A 26733-nucleotide genomic window follows, 5' to 3' on the forward strand; every position below is an offset into this window, starting at 1 on the left:
CCGATTTGAACCCGGGCCGCTGCCGAGGACTCTACTGGGTGAGCTAGAGGTCGCCCCATCGTTTACAATCTATCACTCAACTTTCCCTCCGAGTACCCAGACTAATCATTTCCATAGCATTAGACGTAAGGCCCTTCTGCCAGAATATGGAGCCGTTCTCCACCAAATCATTCAGTCACTGAACCATAGCACATGTTAGGGAACTTTGACCTGAACAGAGGTCAGAATGAAAACACCTGTGAGGGCAGACAGTACTGGAGCAAGTATTCACATGCCCGTTTCAAGGATGTCATTTTGCCATGTGAAAATACTAAAAGTATTTCAAGTAATTTACTCAACATATTAGTGGATTATTTCTGATGCATTACAGGGTAGCCTACAGTAGCAGTTTACTGCTGTATAGCTAAAGCTGGTCAAAATAAAGCTAACAAGACCTGCTTTGGCCTACCAGTGGGTCAATGTAGTGAAATAGAAAGTACATCATTTCCCCATGAAATGTTGTGGAAAAGAATGATAAACTGACAATGGGGTTCCTCTACCTGAAATGTTGTAGGCTACCTTCTTTAAGAATCAGAATCTCACTCCAGCTGGTTGTGGACCGTTGGTCACCCTGGCTCAGGTTTCATGAATGCCTTATTCTTCTTGCTACAACTTTTTCTACAGCGTATAGTAGTATGGCTACCACCAGGGTCCAAAATTAGCACCAGCCAAATGCTGGTAAAATATGCAAGATTTGCTTCACTCACCAGCCAAAAAACAATGGTGATTTATTGAGTGTCTAGTACAATTTGAACATTTGCTAGCCATTTGGTTGATAGACAAAAGGGATAACTTTGAACCCTGGTTACATCCATATATTACAACACACAACACTTAATTGACTCACGAATGACCTTTTTAAAAAGCTTTTCCCCCCAGTAGGCGTGATCTAGCCTGTACGTTGGAGGATATCATGTTACCATAGTAACAACTAAGTCACAACTCGCCTGTTGACGCTCTGCAGTGGCTAACTAGCTAGCTAGCTAGCTTTGAATAAAGTGGCCTGCTGATCATTTCTGTTAACCAGTGAGCTAGAGCGCTTACTTCAGCAGCATTAAGGTAATCGAGATGTAGCTACAGTGAAGGATTAAATTCAGAGCGCATGTCTGAGGTTATCCTCTTATAGCAAACAAGGTAACATTAGCGGTCTGAGCTACTGAAAAGATGCTATAAAGCTTAATTGGCGCAGCATATGCTTCCGTTTTCTTTTCAAAATAAAGTCCTGTATGGAAGCCAGCTACTTTTGATAGTGAACAGAAAACCAGTACCTTATCCTTTTTTATTATATTTTTTAAACTTAATGTTTAAGTGCTTTGTAAAGCTTAAGGAGGGCCCATAATTTGTAACTTTCTTATGAGTCTTGCTGAAGAGTAAATATGCTATATTATTTATTATTATTATTTTGTATTTATTATTTAGTTGAAACTTTGATACAAGAAAATATTAATGTAGAGGCTGTGTGTATGTCCATAGCCGTATGTTTATGCCGTATGCACGACAGAAAAACCTACATGTATCCTGGCGTGGTAAAATATTCATTACTCTGTTGAATATTTGCCACATACATATGGTTTGCTAATGTTAATGGTAGTACTGCGAATGTGAAACCTCACACAAGACGAGAGCCAACTAACTTGTTGTTAACACGCAAAGTGTTCAGTTGTTTCAAACACTGCGTGCTGTAGCTATAATTGTGAAAGAGAAACCCTGACACGGAAGTCGTAATGCTACAAACAGCAAAAACTTACCACGTTATCGTCAGCCTTCGTCAATGACCAGTAAACTGATGTTACTATTTTAGTAAAATGCGCTCCAGTTACGGTATTCAGATAACGTTAATATAGTCTGACCATACAGGTGGAGATACACTTATACCTGCACTAAAAATATTATAAGGTTTCACGTTTGTTATTTGCTAGCTAACATCATCTCAGTTAGCTTAGTTCACGTTTGGTAGCCTGCAACTAGGTAAACAAGGGTTGACGTTAGCTAGTCATATATTTTCCTTGACATTTAAGTGTAACGTTAGTTACTTTGTTGTCCGTTTCCATCAGGGTCTGAAGAAGGTAACGTTAGGATGACGAATGATCTTGCTGGTGTGTGGGAGGTTGCACTGAGCGATGGAGTCCACAGGATAGAGTTTGAACATGGCACGACCACCGGAAAAAGGGTCATCTACGTTGATGGAAAGGTATGGATCATGCTCTTTAGTAATGCAATATTTAATTATGATCCCTTTAATGTCCAACAGCTTCTCATTACAAGGTCAGCTGTTAATGGTTTGATTTCACATCACACTGCAGGAGATACTGAGACGGGACTGGATGTTCAAACTTGTGGGGAAGGAGGCATTCAATGTGGGCAAATCCGAGACCAAAGCAACCATCAACATTGATGCAGTCAGTGGTTTTGCCTATGAGTACACCTTAGAGATTAACGGGAAGAGCTTGAAGAAGTACATGGAGAACAGATCAAAGGTCACTAGCACCTGGGTTCTCAACTTGGACGGCACTGACTGCAGGGTGGTCCTGGGTGAGAGCCCTGCTTGTGTTTGTACATTATACACTCACTGTCCTCATCTTCTAGTTATTATGTCATTGCTTATTATGATGATATACCTGACAGTATAGTATATGGGTTGCTTTGTCTGTTCACTTTATCCATCAGGATAGAAATCGGATTGATAATTAGCAAAGTGTGACTTCTGCCCCTTCAGAACTATCCACTAACATTATATTGGAGCTAAGGTTAAGGTCTTTAACAGCTTTAAGCCCTGAACCATCTTCAGCCAACTTTGGCATCTTAGTTAATCCATTTTATATCCTCATAGTATCCTGCTTACAGTAGATTAGGATGCATGCCACCTGAAGTATTTACAACACATAAGAAGTGATGTTCATTAGAATGCCATAAACACATGTTTTTCCTAGCTAGGTTTATGGAAGATCTGGGTGCACATATTTGGTGGGCGGTTTAGGGATTCTTCCCAAAAAAATAGACATTTTTCAATAAATAAATAAAAATCTAGCTATTTTTTGCATCATTTTGGACCAATATTATTACCAGACCTGCATCTAAAACATAAATACCCCTCAAAAAGCGTAAAGACCAATCTCGCTAAGGAAATCCACGGGGGACCATCGTCAGTCATTAGATCTGAGAAAAATTTAGTTAGTTCTGAGGCTCACATTGATTCTACATTCATTTGACTTCCGTGATGCCCAAAACAACTTGGATGTTGGCAGTAAATGTCCATACATCTCAACAGCAAAGTCCCGATCGGATCGGAGACGACATGGGCATCAGGAGATTCTACACCATTCTAAGTAGAAATTTGTTTTATATGTACGTTTTACAAAAATGCTAGCTGCACTAAGTTAAATGTTTTAAGATGAAGGAATCTTTTGAAGATGAACAAAAACGTTTGCAGAATCATTCTCTAGACAAACATAAGTCTCGGATCGTAAAAGCGGATTGGTTGGAGTTTCTACTATGTCTTTATGTACTACTACTATGTGTATAACTTGATTTACATTGACCACAGTCTGTATGCATACATACATTTTTACTATTATTCAAAAGAGGGTAGATATTCTAGATATCTTTTCTATTCTTAGATGAGCTATGTTTCAGGAAAAGGCTGCAAGTGATCCACAGAACAGATACCAACCAGGGCATTGTTCTCTTTTCCTGGAACACCACCTGATGATCACATGAACTCATTCATTCTCAACATTCTAACAAATAACTCAAACAAAGCTGTACACACCCTGGGACGTGTTAAGCAACTTTTAACTGGTAGTCCTCAAATGCTTTTTATTGCCAGTACATACCACTGTTTTATATAACAGTGGTATGTTTCATTGATTCAGTGTCTATTTAAGTTCTTTAATTTCTTACCTTATGTATCCACCAATCACCAAAGCAAAGTGTAACTTACTGTGGCAATAAACCTTTTTCTGATTCTAATTGTGATTTCAGAGAAAGACACCATGGACGTTTGGTGTAATGGACAAAACATTGAGACTGCAGTAAGTACAACAACAGTACCTGATACTGATTTGTAATGCAATAAAAAGATACACCAGTGCATTTAAAACATCCTATTTTAATTGTGGTGTCAAGGGAAATCCAAATCAACAGTTGAGAATGCATGTCTCCTGAAGTCAGAAACCCTAGCACGATAAACATGACTTCTTTGGGCAGAAAGCCTCAAACATCGTGGGGTTCTACAGACGTCTGCATACACAGCAGCTCCAGAGCCGACAACATGGAACTGACAGATTGCTTTTTTTTGTCTGATTTGCACCTGCAGGGGGAGTTTGTGGATGACGGCACAGAAACCCACTTCACACTTGGAGACCACAACTGCTGCGTGAAGGCTGTGAGCAGCGGGACGAGACGAGACGGGATCATTCACACACTGCTCGTGGATGGCACAGAGATAGCTGAATGCACAGAGTGACTCTATGTGCGTTTACATTTGTATGGAAGCAGTGAGGTGGCTCATTCGTGTGACTTTGTGTCTATGTGAAATAGAGGCAGAGTGTAGAGTAGAGTCGCAGTCGGGGACCAATTGACAGAAATATACGCTCCTATATTTTGGTGGCCATATATTGGTCCAGTAAGGGTTCTTCTAGAATTGATATAGTATAGCCAGGGTTGAAGACAGGACCTGCAGTCTGGGCAGTTTTACAAAATATATTGCAGCTAGACATTTCAGCCTCAAAAAGGGATTTACGGTATTAAAATGCAACTTCACACTGAAAAACTTTGAGTTGTAAACTGGTACTGTAGATTGATATTTATATACATGCTATCAATTTGAGTAATGTTATCAGCGTTAGAGGCCAGACGTGTCATATTTATTTGACTCAGTCTGGCTCAGTTTGACCTGTGGTTGTTGACATTTTGCAGCTGATGTTCACTTAGGTCATAGCGGATAAGACCGACATTGTCTTGATTCGGAGATGTACTGCACCTGTTGTCATTTTGGAGAAAACAACCTCCCCCTTTACAGATAAGCAGTGAACCCCAGACTCTAGCTAATCTCCCTGCTCTTCATGCTCACTTCTTGTATTTTTCAATATTTCGCAGCAGGGGGATTAGCAGGCCACAAGATTATTACTTCCATTCTCAGAAGTGATCATTGTTGATTCCTCTGTTGAGCTTTCTGTGATTGGTCCAGCCAGCTGGTATTACAGTAATATGTAATTAGCTTTTGGGAGACTGCTGAAGATGTGTCAAACATTCTCGGGTACAATGTATACAATTGAAACGCTGAAGTTTCATAGACAATCCTTAAGTAGTGACATTATTGCCAGTAATAAATCATATAGACAGCTGAAGCAAGTCACTGATATCCAGACCTATTTTGGAGACTCTGTGTCATTCTCAGAGATGTGTGGAAATCTGTTTTGCTGTCAAATTATTAGTCTCTTTTTTTATGTAAAGGCCAGATGTTGTGGTGACACAGATTTTAAGCTAAACATTTTCTTATAAAGTTATGGTCAGAAAATAAAAGTTGAAAATGTTTCCAATACATCTCAAATACTTTCATTTGAGAAAAGAAGCATTTACTTATAGATATAAATACAGTGAAAACACAAAACCATAATCAGGTTTGAACAAAAGAATGAACTCAAAAGTCCACCAAGGTCTCCATGACAACTGTGGAAGTGGCCAACTGATGACTGCTTCATGCAGCTAAAGGCTAAGGTTTTATTAATGTCATTATATGTATTTATTTAGTATTAAAAGGCATGTAATGTTTCCATATTAATCAAGTAGTGTTGTGACTTGATTAGATGTCAGTTGCGGAATTCTTTCAACAAAAAACTAATTCATAGATTTTTTTGTGTAACATTCTTTAATTTTGATAACAGCATTAGACAACCAGCTGCCCCAATGGGCTTCATCGCAATTTCCATGTTGACTTTGATAATTTTATAAACAATTTACATTAATTTTACAATCAGGTTTTTGTAGCCAAAGCTTTTCAGGTTTGCCCGTTATATGAAGGGTTATATAAGTTGTCCTCCAAACAAAATAAAATCACTTTTATTTCTATCACTGTATACAACGTTTTCATGTATGGTATCATGTGGTGCCACTAAAAAGTGCTCATCCAGTAGCAAAAGTATGCTATTGTTGCTATAAATTTAATCTAGTCACCCAAAAATAAACAAGTAATGAAAGAAGTAAGATACCGATGCTCAAAACGAATGACATCTAAGTCAAGCTGAATATAAGCTAATATTGTAGTTATGGCCTTGATTATATGATTTTAAAAAGTAATGCAAAATGTTTATTCTAATAGCAATTACATGAATCAAGAATGCACATCAATCTTGTTTTCAGAAGAATCTTAACTTCCTTTTGTCCAGTTTCCTCTAGTACGGTAAGCATTGCTACACTAGTATTTGTTCCTTACAACACGATAAAGCCAGAGGAAACAGGGAAGAAACCCGTCTTCAGACTATCTTACAGGTGATAATGTATGTGGGTAGAGCTTGATAACCGCTAAATATGACCGAGATATCAGGTCCTCCACTCACACTGTCGTGCAGGACTAGTGGATCTGTCCCCACAGCAGGTGGCAGAATGAGCCCTGGTTTACCCGGGGTGGAGTTTCCTGTTAGCACCTCAGCCTCCACAAAGTGCAGATACTCCTCCTTTTGCTCCTTCCACACTTCCATGGCCTTCTCCACTGTGCCGGCAAAGTAAATGCCCTCTCCATATGCTGGCTCTATATTAAGAGGAAGATACACAAAAAAAAAAAAAGAATAACTGTAAGCTTTATTGTTTTTGCTATTATTCCTTTTCTAACAGTGTTCTGTATATGTAAGTCTCGTTCTAATTAAAAAAAAAAAAACTAGAAAATTATCATCTAACAGAAATAATTTCTTTTCACTATCATATGCTATTCCTAGGAAGTCACATTCTCATACCATCGGGTGGTGCGTACTCTGCATGGAATCCAATGTGGCTAACCATCCCACAGAACTGTGCAGGTATGCGTTGAAACATCTTTTGTGTGCTGGAGCAGTGGAGCTGGTTTTTCTTGAGGTCAAAGAGCACTTTCAGTGTAGGGTTCTCCACTTTGTCCACCTAAAAATAAAATATTTCATTGGTCACAGGGGTTTAAAATAAGACACTTGTAGGTAATTACAACTAACAGTATTTAAACACCTGGAAGCTGCCTGTGTAGCATGATTAAGTCAAATATATGAAACCATATGACGACATTAACAACCTAATTGGGATATGTACTAAACAACAAGGCTTCATAGTTTCCCAAACAACACCAAGCATGTTGTATTTATGTATACTGTACCTTCAATATACGCAGCACCCCATGCTTTTTGAATGCAGATAATCTCTCTGAGAACTCTGGGCTTGAGCGGTCAACTGTCTTTCTTTCAAAGGACACATCCTTGGTCAACACAGCCCAAAGCATGGCATTTTCTTCCTCTGTGACAAACTCCGTCTGGATGCTGCACAGCATGGCCTCCACCTGCAGCCCAGCGACTACGACCTCTTCAGTTGAATTCCCCTTTACAGTTATGCCAGCACGACCGTTCTCAAAGGACTCCTCAATGGAAACCCCTTCTTTGGTTAGACGGGATAGTTGCAGATGTTCTTTCTCACCAAAGTGCTGGATGAAGTTGTTGCGGATAACAACAGTGTCAGAGGTTCGTAAGAGAAAGCCATTGAGCCAACGCTCAGCCTCACGTGTTGTCTCATCAGAGGGGCCGATCAGGCTGATCTGTTGAGGGAGAGCTCTTTTGCCACGGAAGTCATCTCTGGACTTAAATGCTGGCTGGGACGACATCGTTATGTCCACTGCTGCAATTACAAATCATTATTTTTCGTTTAATCTTTTCCGCAATAGGTTTGGTCAAACATGCATTTCCACTATGCTGGTCATTTTAACATTAGCTATCCTATATTAGATGTACTGGTTTCTATAGCAACCTTTGCAATAAAGAGAAATTATACGCTGACATAGATGTCACTACAAGGACAATGTAGATTTAGTTTGTTTCTTAAATCAAAAAGAGGGTTCTGCACTGCTATGCTTCAAGTTGTACATGGCATTCCATAAGTATTTGCATCAAAAAACACCTTTGTGTACATGAGTGAGAACTCAGTTATTGTGTTACCGTGTGTAAAGTCTGGATGAGATGCTTTTTGCTGGAGATATCCCATTTGTCCGTCAAAAGCCTAAAAACAGTAGGTCATCAATACATATCAATGTATTTATCCATTTTGTATGAGACACATTCACAAAAAATATATTGCATTTCTTGAGTTAGTAAGTTAGACAGTATTGGCAACTAAACTTGTGTGACCGGACCAACCCGGTCGACAGTTCTCAGCAGGTGCAGGAGTGTCTCACACCACAGTAAAAAACACTTTCCACCTAACACATATTACTGTTATATTTAACTAAAACAATACAGATTTCACATTTACATAATTGTAACTTGCATTTACGGTCATATAATATCATGAAAGTATTTTTGCAATACAACCTTAAATGTGTCGTTGTCAGAAGGAAATATGACAAAGTGAACTTCCATCTTCTCTTGGGACATTTGGGCGAAGTGGGCCACTGCATCTGACATGATCTGGGCAACTTCTTTTTTACCGAACCGGAGGGCTCCGGTGCCGATGGCGGGAAAGGCGATAGACTTGTGCTTAGCTGCAGCTGCCAACCGTAAGCAGTCCAATACTGATCTGTAAAGAGTCTGTAAGAAATGAATCAGTGGCCAGACACATTCAAGCTCCAACACTTTGTATAAGATAGTTACGATTCTTAACAGCCTTTTAGTACTCTTTTCCATAATCATCTGCGCCCTTTAATGACACTTTAAATATGTCCTCTCTTAATCAAGAAAAATATGAACAAATTTACTAGGAGATAGAATTTGTTTTTGAGATGTAACATATTTCATTTATTTACAGTTTGGGATATATCAGACTATGAACAACTATCACTTCACTTAAAAAAACCCATAACAGTTAAATTTATACTGTACCTGCTGCGCTGCGTTTTCCCATTTATCAGAGCAACAAGTGTGATACACCTCTTTACAGAGCAGGTTGTAGGGTTTTGTTGTCATGATATATTGTCGCAGAGGGGCATTAAGAATTTCTTTTTGCATTCCATTACCAGCTTTCCGCAATAAAGCCTTGGAGATTTGACCAATGCTCAAGTTTCGATCAAATGATGTAGTGTTTACAATGACATCTGTCTGAAAAAACAAACAAAAACAACAACATAGTTGGTACATGAAATGCAAAACATGCAGATTGTGACAGGTACATACTGTGACTTTAATATTTTTCCTTTCCTTAAACAATGGAGAAGCTAATAAGATGCAGTAACTGCATGCTGACCAGTGGGTTCAATGCAGTTACTGTTATTGCTTTAGTGCATGTTTGTGAATAAAAGAGTAGTAAAAGCGTGTTAGTAAATATTCCTGACAATGTGAAAAAATAAATAGAATTATTTGTTTACACAATCAGCCCCATTGTACAGTCTAAAATAGGTAAATAATTTACAAATTAACAAAGAAACATTACAGCTTCTTACCTGCTGTTCCTCAATGTTGCCCTTCTTCAGTGTCAGGTGGACATTTCCTAACTGGACAGTCAGTGTCGAGGTTTTGGCATCTCCTCTGGTTCTGCTGTTGGTTAATATCTGAAGGCAGGCCCTCTCCATTTCTTTGACCGTAGGCTCGTCATTGTTCACAAGGAAGATTTCTTTAGGAAGATGTGCTGAAAAGCGGGAACCTTCATAGTAGCGTTTCACAGTTGTCACTATGGTGTTTGCACAGTCTGGCAGGGGATAGTGGAACAAACCGGAGCTTATAGCTGGAATGGCCACAGACTGCAGACGATTTTCCTTAACTTTGTCAAGAATGCTCTCGATGGCCTTCACCAACAGCCGTTCAGCCCTCGAAACATCTGACTTAGTGTGATATACTGATAGACATGGGCCCACAGCATGGATTATCTTCTTGCATGGTAGGGACCCAGCCTCAAGGACAATTGCATCTCCTGTTTTCAAGTTACCGTACCTGCTAATGTGATCGTCGCTGTCTTTTTGGATTTTTCCACCCCCGGCAATGGACAGAGCTTGAGCAAGGCCGCCATTATGCTGAAGCTGCTCATTAGCAGCATTCACAACAGCATCCACCGGGAAATCGGTGAGATCGGCCTTCCACACAGACACCTGAACACCTCCACGTATCGTCACAGTAAACCTTTTCTCTGGGGTGACGGGTGGCCCTCTCTGCTGCGCATTGCCCAGACCTCTTTCAAAATCCACACCATCAAATGTGGCCACACATCCAAATTTGCTTTGAAGGACATCACTCAGAGCAGACCCACATCGTCTCACAATGTTGACCGAAGGTCCATTTAGAGGAATATCTAATTTACTGGCCATGGTTCCTAAACAGAGCTATGGAAAAACACTGTGTGTGAGTTGATCCTACAATGACACCAGTACGTGGTTAATATATTTGATACACAGCACTAGAATACATCACTTTTAATGTGAATCAAGACAAAAAGCACAAATCAATGTTTGATAATGTCTTTACATGCTCAATAAATACATTAAGCCGAATATGTAATAAATTACTATGGCGGATGAGAAATGATTGTCAGTGTCTTTAAAATGTTTCAATAGTAACAGTAGGTGAGGCACAAAATAGGATTATCAGTCAAACTGGAGGAGCAGCACAGACTTCATTTAAGAAAATCTGCGTAAATTATTTGATTGTTGATATTATGCACCACATTATAGCTCTTTTAATAGCATTGTATCATTTCCCAGGTAAAACTCTCCCCTATAAACTAAGTGTGTAGTAGGTTTGCACAATATTGACAAAATGTGATATTGCAAAAATTATGAATATTGCAATATCGATATTAATTAGATATTTTTAAGCATGTAAAATTACACAAGTTACAGGAAAACACATTTAAATAGATTTAACAAATTATATAAGTTTTCTTACAACACAAGATTACTTTCAACAGGCTGTCATAATATAAAAAGACTTTAACTTTCTATCTATTTCTTCACTTACACCGTCACTCTGTTGAAATCTGGACATACGTAGTACGCTACATAAGGTTTGTAGCGTAGTGGACCCTCGTGCTGACATGCACTAACATTATGCAACGATACGATATTATGGCGATTTTAACCATATTGCAATTTTATGCAATATTTTGCAATATCTAACCTTTTTTCCAAGTTCTAATTTTTCCCAATTTCAAATCGTGTCCCCAAAAGGAAACATCATCAACATCTGTTTTATCTAAAAAGATACATTCCTCTGTTTGTTCATATCACTACAGTTTAAAAATAAATTTTAAAAAAATGGGATTGTTAAGCAGACAAACTGGCCAACACATATCTAATAAAAGACAGACACTTGGCGTATGTGTAGCGATACAGTATTGCCACTGAAAATCTCGCGATACTATGCTGTATCCCCCACCCCTAACTAACATACGCAAGTGGCATGGTAACTGGCCAATAAAACATGATAATTACAGGAAAGCTCTAAATCAAAAAGCCAACGGACGGGACGCACTGCTCCCCCCAAAAAACAAAACAAAATATTGCATACTTATTGCGACACTTTCAATATATCTTGCACCCCTAGTGTGTAGCTAATATTAGACCGGCTGGGAATCACATCTTCAGCTGAGGCTATTTTGCTGATGCTGCTGTGTTAGCTGTTGCCCAAGCACCAGGAACCCACCATCATTTTGTGAATGTATGTGATAATCTGAACATTTAATACAAAGCTTAATTCACTGCTATTGACATTGTTATCAGGTCTGAAATATTTTACTATGAATTGGAGTGAAGACTCCACAGTGAAGGTCTGCAGACACACACTCTTGATGATGTGGAAAATAATTTAACAAGACCCAGATATAAGACAGACAGATATACCGTAAGTGCTGTATTCCTGTCCCTCCAGTAGAGGGAGAGAGTGACAATAACCACGGTTATCCCACTTATACTCAATCAGCTGTCTCAAAAAGACAGGAGCAAAAGGTGTTCCCATGCCATAATACTACAAAAAGAATAGAATACGCACTACCATGCTTGTTATACCCCTTGGGAATTAGGATACAAGAAATATATTGGGTTTTATTGTTTTTGTAAAAAGTAAGATTTGTAAACTAAAAAAGAGAAAAAAACATTTGCCCAAAACCCTGTTTTCTGATGTCCTGCAATTGCCTCACTTGAGTGGCTCGCCATTGCACTGCGCTTAAAAATCTAGTTTGCTTTGCATTATAGTGACATCAAGTAAGTTCTTATTTTTTACAGCGTACATGAACACCGCGCTACATAAAGGTGCAAAAGACACATACTATTATGTATTCGTCTCAAAGTTTAAGCATTTTTGTGACTTTTCAAAATAGTTTAGACAAAGAGGTTGGAATACTACATACTGTAACCTTTTTATTGGTTTAGATACGTACGATTAACCGCCATTTTTTTTGTATATCAGCGCGAGCGGGCGAGATGATACGTTGCTGACGAAACAACAAAACAAACTGCTTTGTGCTAACCTAGCTAGGTTTAAGTCCACACTTTAAGTGCAATGTGTATTTGGACACTTATATTAATTTCAACAAATTTCAAAGACCAACGAAAGTGTTTCTGTGATATAAAGATACTCACCCACCACGCTGGAAAGTAACGAGGAAATGCAGAGAGCGAAACAGTACAGGGTGCGGGGTTAAGATGTTGAGGTGTACTGATTTAATTTGACGGGTGGTTTTCCATCAATAATAGGTTACGTGTGTCCTGTCTTTAGCTGCAGTTCATTCTGCGTCAACACTTCATGGCCACCGTCGACGACAAAGCCATTAACACAAGTCACCGTTTCATTTCCTAAGAAACAAAACTGAAAGTAAAGCAGGACAGAGGTTGTTGGACCAGCGACGATGGCCGACGCATATTCGTATGCTCTGCTCGTGCGGCTCGAAGAAAACAACATACCAAGACTAAAAAACAAATTAGTCAAATATTTTCAAAGTAAGAAATCTAACGGTGGCGACTGTGAAGTTGAGTATGAAAATGGCAGCAGCACAGCGGTGTTGCGCTTCCGCAGAGAGGAGGGTAAGTTGGACCTGATAAACTAGACCGTCGCAATTACCTACTTTCCCTTGTCTAACACGTAAAGTTTTGATACTACTATTATAAGTCAATTTCTTTACTGAGAGTGGTTGAATGTTTTTTGTCCCACAGACCAGCGAAACGTTTTGGGGAAAGAGGAACATCAGATTAGTTTGGATAAAGGCGTGTTAAAGTTGACAGTTCGCTTACCTACCGATGAGACAACAACAACAACGCAGGTCAGTGTACAAAAAAAAAGGTGTTTGAGGCCCCACCTGAGCAGACTATGTTGTCATTTGGGTTTTAAGGGGGCCTCCATGGGAAGGGGAGGTCACGAAGCAAGTTAAATCTGCCATCGTTTCCTATAACATTCAGCTCCTGTCCTCAAATTAAATAGCAATGACATGTCATTCCTGACCATAGACTGTGTATTAACAGTCTATGTTCCTGACTGGCGCGATCATTCCCTTCCCTGAATCTGATCAGGGCTGTTATAAGTGGGAGGCAAGCAGTAAAAGAGAACAGTTTGTACGGCTTCCATTTCACTGTAGTCATGTGATTAATCATACACTTAAGATGGTGACACATTCTGAGATTTATAATGTAATCAGTTCTTGCTTTTTGGGTATCTTTGAGGTCCAAATCAGAAGCACAAACAACATGGGAAGGATCTTGTGTAAGGACCTTACTCCGTGACACAAAAACTCATTCCTTTTCAAACCAGAGCTGACATTTAGGTCATTGTGCCATGGGAAACTGGTTGCATGAGATTCCATTTATACATTTATTACACAGGGTTCATTTTTATACCTTTCCAATCCTATACAGGAAGCTCCATCCGACCGACTTAACAAGACATGTAAGTACTCTTTAACATAAATGTGTCTTACTCTGTAACAGTGAGTTTCCTTAGATCAGATTAAACATCAATATTTACTTATTTTTGATATGGGATTGTTACCTGAACAGATTCAAACAGAAACATACATCCACATCTTCTCATGTAGTACAGTAGCCTATGTAATTAATGGAATTTATGGTAGCTTTAATATTAAAATTCCATAAACAGCAGTCAGTTTTATCCATAGGTAAGATGTAGTCTTCTAATAACAAGTTAATCATTTGGTTGTGTATGTACTGAGCAAAAACTTAGTTTCAGTTGTTAACCACTGTTGTCTTTATAAATATATCTGGATATAACCAGCACTAAACAAACACTTTTCTGTGATCATTTTGCGGCCCACCATTCAAAAATACTGACGTGAAAACAGGAAGGCATTCCTCAACTCAGAAAGATATGTCTTCTCAATTAGTAATCTCTAAGATGAATACGTACAGTTTTAAATGACACAGACGCACATTGTTGCAGCAGTAGCAAATTTAACCATGAATTTTTCAGGTAATAATGAAATAAAAGCCAAGAAAACAGACATCACAAGCCAGCAGCTAAAAAAATGCACAGGGTTAAATTTATTTCCCTGAAAAAAGCATCTTCTTTACAGTACCTGGGAGTTTGCCAGATCGATTACTGTCTCCTTCCAAACTTAAGAAGCCACCATCTTTATTTACAGCTATTCTCATTGTAGCTTTTTGTTTTATCTTCCAGGTTTGATTTTTCTTAAGGACAGCTTGTTAACTATTGCTGTTAATCAACTTTAAAAAAAAATGTTTCTGATGATTTCTAATCATGCATTAAAAAACTCCACTGATAGCTACACTTTCATACTGGGCTTTGAACCATTTGGGCACTTGTTAACTTTTTTTTCAGACAAGTATATTACATAAGCACAAATACAGTTAGTTTCAATTTATATTCCCTCTGTATGGTTCTCCACTTATTCTTTCCCGCTCTCTCTAGCACTCCCTCTTTCTCTCTTTCACCTTTTTTAAATAACTCAATAAGAGTGTGTTTTGTATTGCTCCCTGCTGGAATTCAGATAGAATGCAGGTTTGCAGTACTTCCTCTTTTGCAGTACTTCGCCAAACCGGATGTGTGTTCAGTCACTTAACCTTCATGTCTCATTAACAGCCAATGTTGCTGTGATCAACAAGCAGTTGAGCACCAATGAAGGCACACCTGCGGCCGTTCACTCAGAGGCGAAAGGCGGAGAAGATGAGACCGCAGACCAAGAGCTATGCTCCACTTCGGCTGTTTTAGAAAATATTCCAGAGAAGTTGAACCAGGAGTTTTTGGAGATGCTGGTGGAGAACATTTTAAAGGATCCTGACTCTTCATCTGCCAGCCAAAGCTTCACTCTGGAAGTCATTCCTGGCATCGCCTCTGCTGTGGTGACATTCCAGAGTGGAAAAGGTAGTGTGTGTGTGTGTGTGTGTGTGTGTGTGTGTGTGTGGGTGTGTGATCATACAATAGTTCTTCCAAAAAGATAACTTTATGTTGAGGTTTTCATGTTAGAGACGATCACAGATGCACTTGTATAATATTCAGCAGCCCTCACCCTCATTAGGAAATAACGCAAAACAGCTTCTGCTGCAAAAGAAATTACATGAGAAAACATGACTTTATGACATACATTAATAGACAGCTGATGGCTCTAGCTAAGTCAATTATTACAAATGTTACCCACAACCATGACTTTCTGCAGCAGCACAGATGACGAACATAGAGGTGTCCTCATGGTAAATACTAGTAACCAATATAACATTCCTCCTGTTTGCCAGCAGTAAACACAAGGGCCATATATGCCAGAATATACACTTTGTTATCAGCAATGCAATAGAACCTGACAAATTAATGTACTTTTTTATGAAATTACCGCTGAACAATTAAAGTGATTTGAAATTAATTTTCTGGTAAATAAAGTTATTTTTAAATTCAGTATTTTCCACCAAAATGCATTGTGTGAATAAAGCTGTAACAATTCCAAATTTGAATGTACAATTAATTGTATCAGAAATAATTGCAATTAACAATATAATCAGTCAAATCTGAAAATATTAATTGATTTATTACTTTTTTATAACAAATTAATGTTTTGGATGCATTCCGGGATACAACTTTTTGTTATATCCCTGTTATGTGATCACCCACATAATTTAATAACTTAAGTAAACAACCTATAAAGATAACCATGCCTCATTATTTTCAGAAATATTTTTACTAACTGTATCCCCCCTTGTCATTTCTGTAGCTATGAACGTGTTTGGGTGAGCCAACAACAAAAATTTTAAATAATAAAGATATATAGTCTGGCCAATAATGACTTTTATATAAATACAATTTTGCACATCTAAAAAGAGTCAACAATTCCCAGTCATAAGCCTCAAGACCTTAGCTAATGTTATCAATTAATTGAGGTTAAACAAAGAAACGGCAGTTATGTAAAATAAAAAGTAAAAAAAATTTAATAATTGTTACAGGCCTGTGTTTGAATCCTTGTATCTTGAAACAAAGTTCATATATAGTTCCCCTATTCAAATATTTGCAAAGCTATGTTTTTTAATAATGACGTTTGCAGGCAAGCAGTCGTCTTTTTCCCTGCATTTGTTGGCCGATTGTTACGTTCCTTGGCTCATTACTTTATTACATTATGGCTGGCTGTCAATTAGGCCTGCATGATTCAGGGAAAAATATTCATCACTTGAGATACAAACAAAATTTGGACCAGCTCATAAAACTTGACTCCTTTTAGAAGAAAGGTCCCCACAAGGCTGATGCTTTATGCTACGAAAGCAAGCACAAAGCGCTGTTTATTTTTTTGTGTTTTAAAAGTGATACTGCCTAACTACCTTACCTTTTTATCACTATCTCACAGAAAACACTGATTTCTTGACAAGATGCCCCGAAAACAGGCCGTTTGCAAAGCAGGGACTATCAGTCCGGCCTCTTGAACTCACAAAACAAGTTGTGGTTGAATACATGCAAAATATTAGTGAAGATCTCCTTCGCCTTTATTTTGAGAATGCAGGTGGGGATGTGGAAAAAGTTGTGCTTATGGAAACAGGGCAATCTGGCCTCATCACCTTTACAGACCTTAAAGGTAATGCAAATTACAATACACATTAAATATTGTACTGTATGTCATTAGAAATTGCCACTTTGTATATGAATTCTAGCAAATTCAACAATGTGAGAATTGATTTGAATTTTCCCACCCATAGCTGTTCAGAAAATCATGAAGAAGAAGAAGCATTACATCAAGCAGGAAGAGATCAAAGTGTATCCATTTTATATATCTTTGGGAACGGCCCTTTATGGAAAAGATAAGCCCTCACTAAAACTACCTGCTGCTGTCTCAGAACCCATTGACAACGCTGTTTGGAGATACCTAAATGACAATCAATCAGCAGCAGAGAGCATTCACAGTCAATTGGCAAAAGACTTCTGCAGTGTAAACCTCACCAAACCTACTGTGTGCCTGAGCCCCGTATCGTCACTACTACAGGAAAAGAATGCCGAAGCCATCATCAAAGAGTGGAGAGATACTGTAAAGTCAGCCTTTGCACAAGCTCTGTCAAAATTCAAATCCTTGAAGCTTCAGCCAGAGCCAGAGAGAGTGTGGGAAGAGTGTGAGGAGAAGATCAGAGAGATGCTACTGAATGAGGATGTGGTTGTGGTGCCTGATAAAGTCGGTGGTGTCTTAGCAGTGGTTGGTCTTGTGGCTGATGTCAACAGACTAGAGCAAACTCTTTGTGAACTTGTAAACAAGATTGCCAAAAGGGTGAGGAGGGAGACAATGAGCGTGACCCAAGAGATCAAAGTGTCGCCGTCAATTTTCCACATCCTGTCTCAAGACGGTCTTCAGGACAAGCTGCTACAAGTGTACCCAGAACTCAAAATGTCATCTAGGAAAGAGAGTTCGGATTTGATGCTAACTGGCTTTAACGATGAGATTTTGGCAGCAAGCAAAGTCATATATGATGCAACGTTGGCCTTAAAACGACAGAATTTAGAAATAGATAACTATGTGCTTGACTTGTTGAAGGATGAAGAACAAGAGGAGCTTATAAATAACCTCCTTATATCCGATGGAATAAATGCTGCAATTGAGATAAGTGCACACAGGGTGCAGCTCCTTTCTTCTTCCGACAGAGATCTGAAAGATGCTGCAGACCACCTGGGGAGGCTGCTAATATCTCAATACACTGATGTTGAAGACATGAATGTCCTGAAGAAGCCAGAGTGGAAGGACCTGGTCAATCAATGGGAGAATGCTGACGATAAGTCATGCAGAAGAATTCAAATCAACACTACTGGGCAACAAGTGGTGGTGTCTGGCCACAAGGATAGAGTCATAACAGTTAGCCGTGAACTTGATGATTTCTTGACTCAGAATGCTCAAGTTGAAGAAAGTGTTGTGGTCAAGGCCAACGCCATAGTTGAATACATTAAAAAACATGAAACATCTTGGTTGGAGGAAGTGGCAGAAAACGTAGAGGTGTCTTACCAAAAGGAGGCCATCTGTCTCAGTGGTTCTAGAGTTGATGTCACAGAGTGCAAGACCTTTGTGGAAAACCTGGTCTCTTCTTTGTTCTTTGAAAGATTAAAAGTCCCCATGCCTGGAGTGAAGAAGTTCTTTCAGGATAAAGAAGCCATGTATGTTTCCTCACTCTTTAATGACACTGGCTGCCTGGTCCAGCTGGTTGATGAGACTAGGGGTAGACAGGACGACGCGGCCCACAGACACGTACCTAAGCCTGTGTATCAGCTTCAGACACCTGATGGAGTGGAAATAGCCGTTTGCAAAGCAGACATGTGCAGCTACCCTGTGCATGCAGTTGTCAATGCTTCTAATCAGGACTTGCAACATAAGGGAGGTCTTTCACTAGCACTTCTTAATGCTGCTGGCCCTCAGTTGCAGGATATGTGTGACAAAATAATTAACTTGAATGGACAGCTTAAGCCTGGAGATAGTGTCATAACTGGTGCAGGCGGGCAGCTTTGCTGCAAAAAAGTCATCCATGCAGTGGGACCCCAGTTTGATCCAGCCCATCCCCAGAAGCCTGTGGCTCAGTTGAAAAGAACTGTTAAGAGAAGCTTAGAACTTGCTGCACAGAACGGCTGCATCTCTGTGGCTTTGCCCGCCATCAGCAGGAACCAAGGCTTTCCTCTTAATTTGTGTGCAGAAACCATCGTCAAAGCAGTGAAAGAACACTGCGATGAGTACGACGACAACGCCCTGAAGAAGATCCATTTTGTGAACAATGACGACAACACTGTTAAGGCTATGGAGGCAGCTGTCCGACAGGAGATTGGAAATCATGGTGTCAGTGTTTCTCAAAAAGCTCCACCCAACAAGACTACCAAGTCGTCCCCTGGGAAACAGGCTGGATCTGACCCAAACTGCTTGGGTCAAGTGCGGACCAAAGAAGGCTTGGACATCACTCTCACTAAAGGAAATATCGAGAATGCCACGGTAATTTCAATTAACTAACAGTAACAGTTGATTGAAGAGTGAAACATTCATGCAGAGGGACTACCTACTTACACAGTGTGTAACATTAACTCCAGACTCTAGCCTTTAACCCTTGTGTTGTCCTCCCATTAACCATGAACTTGACCTTCCAGGTCAAAATTGTAAATCTCTTTTTCTGATTTATTTTTCCATGCTTTTGGTGCTTAAAAAAAAAAAAAAAAAAACTGAGCTGGTTTAATAATAGGTTTTTACAATTATTCTTGGAATTCATGGTAAACAAACCTAATTTGTATCAAATTATATGTAAGTTTTTAGTTAAAAAGGCAGAAACTATGAATTATTTTAGCTAATGGTTAAGATCAGAGGATGTTGAGTGGATCACAGATGGGTATATGTCAACAACAAAAAAATTTAAATTCTATAAGACTTAAAAAAACACCCAAAAAATTCAACGAAAGTTATCATTAATTTTACCTGAAGAATGTTGTATGGAATCATCCATGTTATTTTTGGGCAATTTGGTTGAAAGAAATCCATATTTCTGATGTAAAACACTTACAGGACAACACAAGGGTTTAGTATCCCCATTATTGAATGTAGTCTAATGGGGCTTGAATGTTTTTTGTGAGATTCTTACAGCCCTGATTCTTGACTCTTCCGTTACTTTATCTAAAAATAAAGATGTTGTAAAAGTAAGAACATGCAACTAATAACATTTTGTTTACATATTCTTAGACGGAGGTGATTGTGAATACTGTATTTGAAGATCTTGCACTGAACAGAGGGGCAGTTTCCAATGCCATCCTAAATATGGCTGGAACCGAACTTCAGCAGTTGGTTGATGAAAATGATGCCACTGGAAATGTCGGTGAGATCATTGTCACTGATGGCTGCAAGCTGAAGAGCAAGAAGGTCTTTCATGTAGTTGCACCTCATTGGGACAAGGGACAAGGCACAGCTGACAAGGTAACATCTTACATCATGTATATTTTCTATATATAATCGGAATTTGATGAAAGGTCAAAAATAAATAATCCCAAATGTATACCTCAGATCTACACATTCTTTCTCTTACCTTTCTCTGCATGTCATTATAGTAAAACATTGTCTAGCTAACTTGTGTAACACAGATTGCCTTCAGTTTATTGTCTGCTCTGTTTGTGGCCACAAGTCATATCTTTGTTGCAGGGGTTGTTTTGATAAATGTTACCTAGATATTAATAGCATTTATGTTTGCCTTCCAGATTTTGAGTGACATTTACAGGGGTTGCCTGGGCAAGGCAGAGGAGGGTGGTCTGACCTCCATATCCTTCCCTGCCATCGGCACTGGAAACTTGGGTTTCCCAAAAGACCTTGCAGCATCATTGATGTTGGAAGAGGTCTTAGAGTTTAGCAGTAAGAAAAAACCTAAGCACTTGAAGAAGGTTGTGATCATCATTTACTCACAAGATGCACGGACTATCCAGGTAAGGAAAGAAAAACAAGCTCTATAGTACTTCTATGCCCCTAGTACTCAAACAAGGTTTGACATTAGATTCATTTAAAATTATAATTTAAAGATTTGACTCTTGTTTAATTTGCCTGTAAGCACTGAAATACACTTGAAATAGTGCACAAAACAATGATGGCACAAGACTTAAATTATTATTGTAGAATAATAATTGATAGACATAACCTTATTGTGTTGTGTGTCAGTAAGGGACCGGGGCATGCATTGAAAAATGCCAACCATAAAAGTATGAACCATTAATAATAACTAACCCCTACCCCACTGTTGACAAAGAGGCAGCCATTTCCGTGTTTGTGTTTCTTCTGTTCTGTGGTATTTGTGAGTGTTTTGTTATCAGGTCTCTCCGTGCTTCTGTCTCCAGGTTTTTAGTGATGAATTTACAAAGATGTTCCCCAGTGCCTTGGTTGGTCCGTTGCCCACGACTTCCCCACAAAGTACAGGTAGGCGACATTGTTGCAACATTTTAACGTGCAATTATATTATAATGCTGTATTTTGAAATGTGTAAGGAAAACAGCATATAATTATTGACTGAAACATAGACTGAATACACCAAACAAAAACATACTTATTTTGTAACAATATGCAGAATAGCAGGCAGAGCTTAGCATTTATAAAGCTGAAATTGAGAAAAACATTGCTTTATTTGAATGATTAAAAATAATTCAGTAATGATGAAGTAATGCATTTTTTATCGATAGACTAATTTGTAATTTTAATTTAACCCTATTGAGGAAAATCCTCAATAGGGTTTGTGTTAAAAAGCGTTATTTAAGGGGCTTTTGCACCACTGTTAATTCTTTTCCCATGTCTACTGTCTCAAGGTCCCTTCTCTAAAGTTGTCTCGAGCTCAGGAATGCATGAGACCAAAATGGGAAGTGTGGCCGTACAGGTTGTCACGGGAGACATAACCAAGGAGACCAGTGATGTCATCGTCAACTCCACAAATGAATCCTTCTCTCTTAAGTCAGGTAAATGATAGCTTAGCCTTGTTTCACCAATGCAAAAATAATTTTAGAGACTTTTTAGATTTAAAATAAATATGTACATGAAGTGGAGAGTACGAGAGGTATGATGTCTTAAAAAGTACTATCCACTACAAGCCAACACATAATAAATATATATATGTATATATATTATTATACTAACATTTCCTTTGGGATGAATAAAGTAGCTAACTATCTATCTATCTATCTATCTATCTATCTATCTATATATATATCTGTTTATCTATATATTATTATTTATTGATTTTCTATACACTATCGTGTTTGTCTTTCTTCTAGGCGTATCAAAGGCCATTATGGATGCAGCTGGTCAGGCTGTTGATGCAGAATGCCAAAACCTCAGTAAGGAAACATTTTTTTAAAGAGAAATACCAAACACAGTATAGTAATCTCCTTGCTTAGAACTTTAATGACATGGATAAAGGGTTACTTATTAATCCAATTCTGTAATCATAACTGAGAATGGCCCACACACACACACACACACACACACACACACACACACACACACACACACACACACCCCAACTGTGGGTGGGTTCAAAGGTTCAAAGGCATTGAAATCCATTGTCTACACCTTTAGGTGCCCAGCCCAACACAGGCATGATAATAACCCAGCCAGGCAACCTCAAGTGTAAGAAGATCCTCCACCTAGCTGGACAGACGGACCCAAGAAAAATCAACAAGGTTGTGAAAGATGCACTGCAAATGTGTGTGAAAAACTCACACACTTCTGTCTCATTTCCTGCAATTGGCACAGGTGAGATCTATGCAGGAAGTGGCGTTAATCAATTGTCAAGTCTTGGCATGTATATCTTTAAAACTTTCTTGGTTGAGGGGCGTGTGTACATGTACAGTACAAAACTTAGAAATTACAGCTTCTTCAATGTGTCAGTGTCTTTTTTTAAATTTGGATAGTGCCTTTTTGGGCTTCTGCACACAAATAGTAGCAAAAGTAATTAATGCTGTACTTTCAGGTCAAGGCAATGTGCAGGCAAGACAAGTGGCAGATGCTATGTTAGATGCAGTGGTTGATGTCTTGAGCCAGTACCCATCCGGCCCCCTGAAGACGATTCGGATAGTTATTTTCCAGCCACCCATGCTAAAAGACTTCTGCAACAGTATGCAACAAAGAGAAGCCACTGACCCGAAAGGTACAGGAGGGTTCTTGGGATCCATTGGCTCCAAAATCAAATGTAAGAACAATGCCGAGAATCATTTTGGTGTTCATATTCTTCAAACCATTATCATTTTTAAATGTTACTTTTGGATTTTGATCTTGGAATTTGATCTTGCAGCATTATTCATTAGTGGAAGTGATGACAAGCCAAAGAAAAAGGGTGATTTTGTCATTGAGGCTCTGAAAGTGGACCCTGCTGCCTTTGACATCTGCGGTGAAACAAAGGCAAAAGTAGACTCAGCCAAGAAGTGGATCAACGACCTATTATCCAACGAGCAAGACACCATGTGCATTCAAGACAACGCCATACTTAACTTCTCTGATGTGGACCACCAGCGCATTGTTGACATCCAGAAGACCATGGGCGTGGCAATAAAGATAGAGAACAAGATGTCCCAGGCCTCAGTCACCATTAAGGGACTCAGCAAGGACGTGCTCAAAGCCAGCCACGAGATCCATAAGATGCTGAGGGTGACGAGGGATGAGGAGGAGCTGATGAAGAAAATGGAGCTGGCGGGCACAGTGGCAGAATGGCAGTACCTGCAGCAGGGGCAAAAGTTCCAGAGCTTTGATCAAACGGGAAACTTCAATCTTGAGCAAGCATTGGAAAAGCAGCTGTCGAATGTAAAAGTTACAATCCAGGGTCAAGACTACACAGTCACCATGCCAAAGGGACCAGCCACTGATAACCAGGGACGCACCCTGCAGATAAAGCGCATTGACAAACTAAAAGGTATCTTACCTGTAACCTCTGATAAGTAGAAACATGTTATTTGTTGCAGCCGTGCTTCTGTGTCCTGCCTAACATCAACAATAACACAGGGGGACCAGACAGAATAAGTAAACCAGAAATGAATGAACACTGTATATACAGTATATTTATTATATATATATTATTTGTTTGAAAAAAATAATTATATATAATAACAAATTGTTTTGCAAAAACTGAAATTGTTTGTTATGCCACTAGATGAAGACATGCCTGAGTACTGGGACGTAATGCCAGCCAACGTCTCTTGTCATGCTGTCCCCATCGCTGCCGGGACGACGGAGCACAATGAAGTTCTGAATCTGTTCCAGGCTACATGCAAACAAACCGTTATTAAGGTAGACTGCATTCACCATGGACTCAGTGTATGGAATTATTTGTGTTTTATTTTTCAAATCTACTTCAAAAGTGCTGGTCAAGTGGAATTATTCCACTTTGCGATGCACTCTGTATTCAATTGTTGAATTATTGTTGTTTTAACCTTTTGGACCACTTTGGTCAACCCAGTTGTTTTTATACTTTGCTATGTATATACATTGACATTGACATTAAAAATACATCAATTTTTTTGTATTAAAAATCCATGATACAGGACAAACAGATAATGTAATAGACATAAACTCAGACACTTAATGATGTACTCTTCCCTCCTCTTAGATCGAGAGGATCCAGAACCCTGTATTGTGGAAGAGTCTACAGATCAAGAAGCGTGACATGGATCGGAGAAACAATCATCAGAACAACGAGAAACGTCTCTTCCATGGTACCTGCCACAGCACGGTGAACTACATCAACGAGCACGGCTTCAACCGGAGTTACGCAGGAAAGAACGGTGAGAAGTTTAAGTTGAAAACATGGGACATTTTTTAGTCCCAAAATGTCCTCATCCTGTAATAAGTCCTGTGTGATACAGCCCCCCTACTAGTATTGATTAGTAATAATAGTAGTATTTTAGGATCGGTTTGGTCATACTGTACCTCAGTTGCTTTACAACAATTACAAGAAACCTGTATTTAGAAAAAAGTTACCGTCCCAGTTTAATTTTAATGGATGTTTAGAATACTACAGTTGTTATTTCTGAATATTTACTTTGACAAAATAAAGAATAAGAAAACGGAACCACCTCAGAGATTAACTTCGCATTTTGCATTTCCAGCTGCCTGTTATGGCAATGGCACATACTTTGCTGTCAATGCTAGTTACTCTGCCTCCAACACCTACTCCAAGCCGAATCAAAGTGGGGAGAAGTGCATGTACCTCTGTCGAGTACTAACCGGGGATTTCACCCTCGGACAACAACACATGATCGAGCCGCCGGCCAAGACCGCCAATTCCGTTCAGAAGTACGACAGTGTCGTGGACAACGTGGCCAGACCCTCCATGTTTGTTATCTTCCACGACAACCATGCTTATCCTGAATATTTGATTACATTCAAGTGACAGCCATGCACTGAGCCTTAACTCAATATAAATGCCTTACATTTGACTCTGCCTTACATACACCTAACATAAATAAGTGTTTGCTATGAATCATCCGCTAAGTCATGTTCTTCATTTTTTTGACATTTGGTTGATACTTCTGTTATATAATTTAGTTTACAAGCAACCTGTAATAATCCCAGGGTCAGTTATGGAGGTAATAATAGTGGGATATAGTGCCTTGAACATATCTCTATCATACTACAGAATAGTTAAGCCAAACAACTCAAATAATGAAAGGACAATGAGAGGGTTGTTGAAACACATATTTGCCCATATGTTATGCACTGTGTAATTGAACTGAACATTTCACACTGTTAGTGGTATGTTGGAGGCTGCTGGAAAGTACCTGCTCTGTTCCAGGAAATCACGGGATAATAAGAACTCGTCTGCGTATGCACGTGTATCTAAGGTTAACAATCACTTTTGGTTTTAAAAGCAAAATTGAAAGTTTACCGCTGTCCCAGTAAACAACCATGTACAAATAAAAGTTAATACAAGCACACTGTGTTGATTGTTTTCGATATATGTAGTATATGTATTTGTGTTCAACCGTCAAAACCCATTTTTATTTAGAACAAACCTATTCTTTACATATCTTTGTATCTATGTTAAACCCTGTTCACTACCATTGTTTTCACTATTTTGTTTCTAGTTTTATATAACCATTTGAATATATACAGTATATTTTTAAAAGAAAATTTGAAATGTCCATACTGTACAGGAACAAATACAACCTAAACACATACATTAATAAGAAAGGAAAAAGCCTGCTTATCACGTTTTTTAACTATTGTTCCATTACTTTTACATGTAACACCTGTTTATTTACAGAATATTTTATCACCTGATGTTGAATCATGGTTCGATTTTAACTCTGAAAGCAATTTAGTTTATCATTTATTTCTAGTACTGGGCAATAAGTAGTTTTCTTGTATAATAACATTTACCAAGGGAATATAAAACGAATCAGCAAAAAAAAAGTTTCCTTAGAATACTGTACTTTGAAATGATATCTTCAGGTGCATCACCTCAATCAGGATCATTTATGTTCACACGTTTTCAAACACTTTCATAAAGGGTCAGCTTTCTAGGTCTTGAAATTTTAAAGTTTAAGAGCTTCGTTGTCCTAAACAGAGCATGCATGACTATTGTTCCTCTTGTGTGAGGCGGTAGTATACAGACAGGCCAGGAAATCACAGACTTACTGT

The 26733-nt window shown here is 38.8% G+C and overlaps 3 protein-coding genes across 11 annotated transcripts; 2 read left to right on the forward strand and 1 right to left on the reverse strand.

Annotated features, from left to right (window-relative positions):
- Positions 1 to 967: 967 nt before the first annotated feature.
- On the forward strand, positions 968 to 6248 carry faima (Fas apoptotic inhibitory molecule a). 5 transcript variants are annotated; one of them, XM_034886144.1, is made up of 5 exons: positions 968 to 1097; positions 2083 to 2230; positions 2343 to 2571; positions 4021 to 4070; positions 4355 to 6248. In XM_034886144.1, the coding sequence occupies exons 2-5, from the start codon at positions 2117 to 2119 to the stop codon at positions 4502 to 4504; spliced, it is 543 nt and encodes a 180-aa protein (XP_034742035.1). In that variant the 5' UTR covers positions 968 to 1097; positions 2083 to 2116; the 3' UTR covers positions 4505 to 6248. The 5 variants fall into 5 exon arrangements, with proteins under 5 accessions (XP_034742035.1, XP_034742034.1, XP_034742033.1 ...); XM_034886143.1 differs by lacking the exon at positions 968 to 1097 and adding an exon at positions 1750 to 1858 and having other exon boundaries at positions 2082 to 2230; XM_034886142.1 differs by lacking the exon at positions 968 to 1097 and adding an exon at positions 1755 to 1895.
- parp9 (poly(ADP-ribose) polymerase family member 9) lies at positions 5897 to 13436 on the reverse strand. 4 transcript variants are annotated; one of them, XM_034886137.1, is made up of 8 exons: positions 13415 to 13436; positions 9641 to 10513; positions 9084 to 9299; positions 8577 to 8792; positions 8205 to 8265; positions 7376 to 7887; positions 6990 to 7149; positions 5897 to 6787 (listed from the first exon to the last, which is right to left on the reverse strand). In XM_034886137.1, the coding sequence occupies exons 2-8, from the start codon at positions 10496 to 10498 to the stop codon at positions 6513 to 6515; spliced, it is 2298 nt and encodes a 765-aa protein (XP_034742028.1). In that variant the 5' UTR covers positions 10499 to 10513; positions 13415 to 13436; the 3' UTR covers positions 5897 to 6512. The 4 variants fall into 4 exon arrangements, with proteins under 4 accessions (XP_034742028.1, XP_034742027.1, XP_034742029.1 ...); XM_034886136.1 differs by lacking the exon at positions 13415 to 13436 and adding an exon at positions 12886 to 13138; XM_034886138.1 differs by lacking the exon at positions 13415 to 13436 and adding an exon at positions 12767 to 13019 and having other exon boundaries at positions 7376 to 7884.
- On the forward strand, positions 12960 to 26025 carry parp14rs1 (poly(ADP-ribose) polymerase family member 14-related sequence 1). Of its 2 annotated transcripts, none has more exons than XM_034886130.1 (17): positions 12960 to 13207; positions 13337 to 13443; positions 14033 to 14063; positions 15234 to 15515; positions 16978 to 17202; positions 17324 to 19578; positions 20314 to 20544; positions 20823 to 21044; positions 21450 to 21528; positions 21897 to 22058; positions 22374 to 22436; positions 22678 to 22854; positions 23072 to 23290; positions 23393 to 24007; positions 24245 to 24381; positions 24701 to 24875; positions 25200 to 26025. In XM_034886130.1, the coding sequence occupies exons 1-17, from the start codon at positions 13033 to 13035 to the stop codon at positions 25481 to 25483; spliced, it is 5439 nt and encodes a 1812-aa protein (XP_034742021.1). In that variant the 5' UTR covers positions 12960 to 13032; the 3' UTR covers positions 25484 to 26025. The 2 variants fall into 2 exon arrangements, with proteins under 2 accessions (XP_034742021.1, XP_034742022.1); XM_034886131.1 differs by having other exon boundaries at positions 21912 to 22058; positions 25200 to 25483.
- Positions 26026 to 26733: the final 708 nt, after the last annotated feature.

Source organism: Etheostoma cragini, chromosome 11 (assembly GCF_013103735.1).
Source record: "Etheostoma cragini isolate CJK2018 chromosome 11, CSU_Ecrag_1.0, whole genome shotgun sequence".
Classification (NCBI taxonomy): domain Eukaryota; kingdom Metazoa; phylum Chordata; class Actinopteri; order Perciformes; family Percidae; genus Etheostoma; species Etheostoma cragini.

Coding starts and splice junctions, on each gene's coding strand:
- faima (XM_034886144.1), top strand. CDS start 2,117: ATGACGAATGATCTTGCTGGTGTGTGGGAGGTTGCACTGAGCGATGGA. Junction 2,231..2,342: donor TCATCTACGTTGATGGAAAG/GTATGGATCATG, acceptor ATCACACTGCAG/GAGATACTGAGACGGGACTG. Junction 2,572..4,020: donor TGACTGCAGGGTGGTCCTGG/GTGAGAGCCCTG, acceptor TTGTGATTTCAG/AGAAAGACACCATGGACGTT.
- parp9 (XM_034886137.1), bottom strand. CDS start 10,498: ATGGCCAGTAAATTAGATATTCCTCTAAATGGACCTTCGGTCAACATT. Junction 8,266..8,576: donor CTGACAACGACACATTTAAG/GTTGTATTGCAA, acceptor TACTGTTTTTAG/GCTTTTGACGGACAAATGGG. Junction 7,150..7,375: donor GGGTGCTGCGTATATTGAAG/GTACAGTATACA, acceptor TTTTATTTTTAG/GTGGACAAAGTGGAGAACCC.
- parp14rs1 (XM_034886130.1), top strand. CDS start 13,033: ATGGCCGACGCATATTCGTATGCTCTGCTCGTGCGGCTCGAAGAAAAC. Junction 15,516..16,977: donor GACATTCCAGAGTGGAAAAG/GTAGTGTGTGTG, acceptor ACTATCTCACAG/AAAACACTGATTTCTTGACA. Junction 23,291..23,392: donor CATTGGCTCCAAAATCAAAT/GTAAGAACAATG, acceptor TTGATCTTGCAG/CATTATTCATTAGTGGAAGT.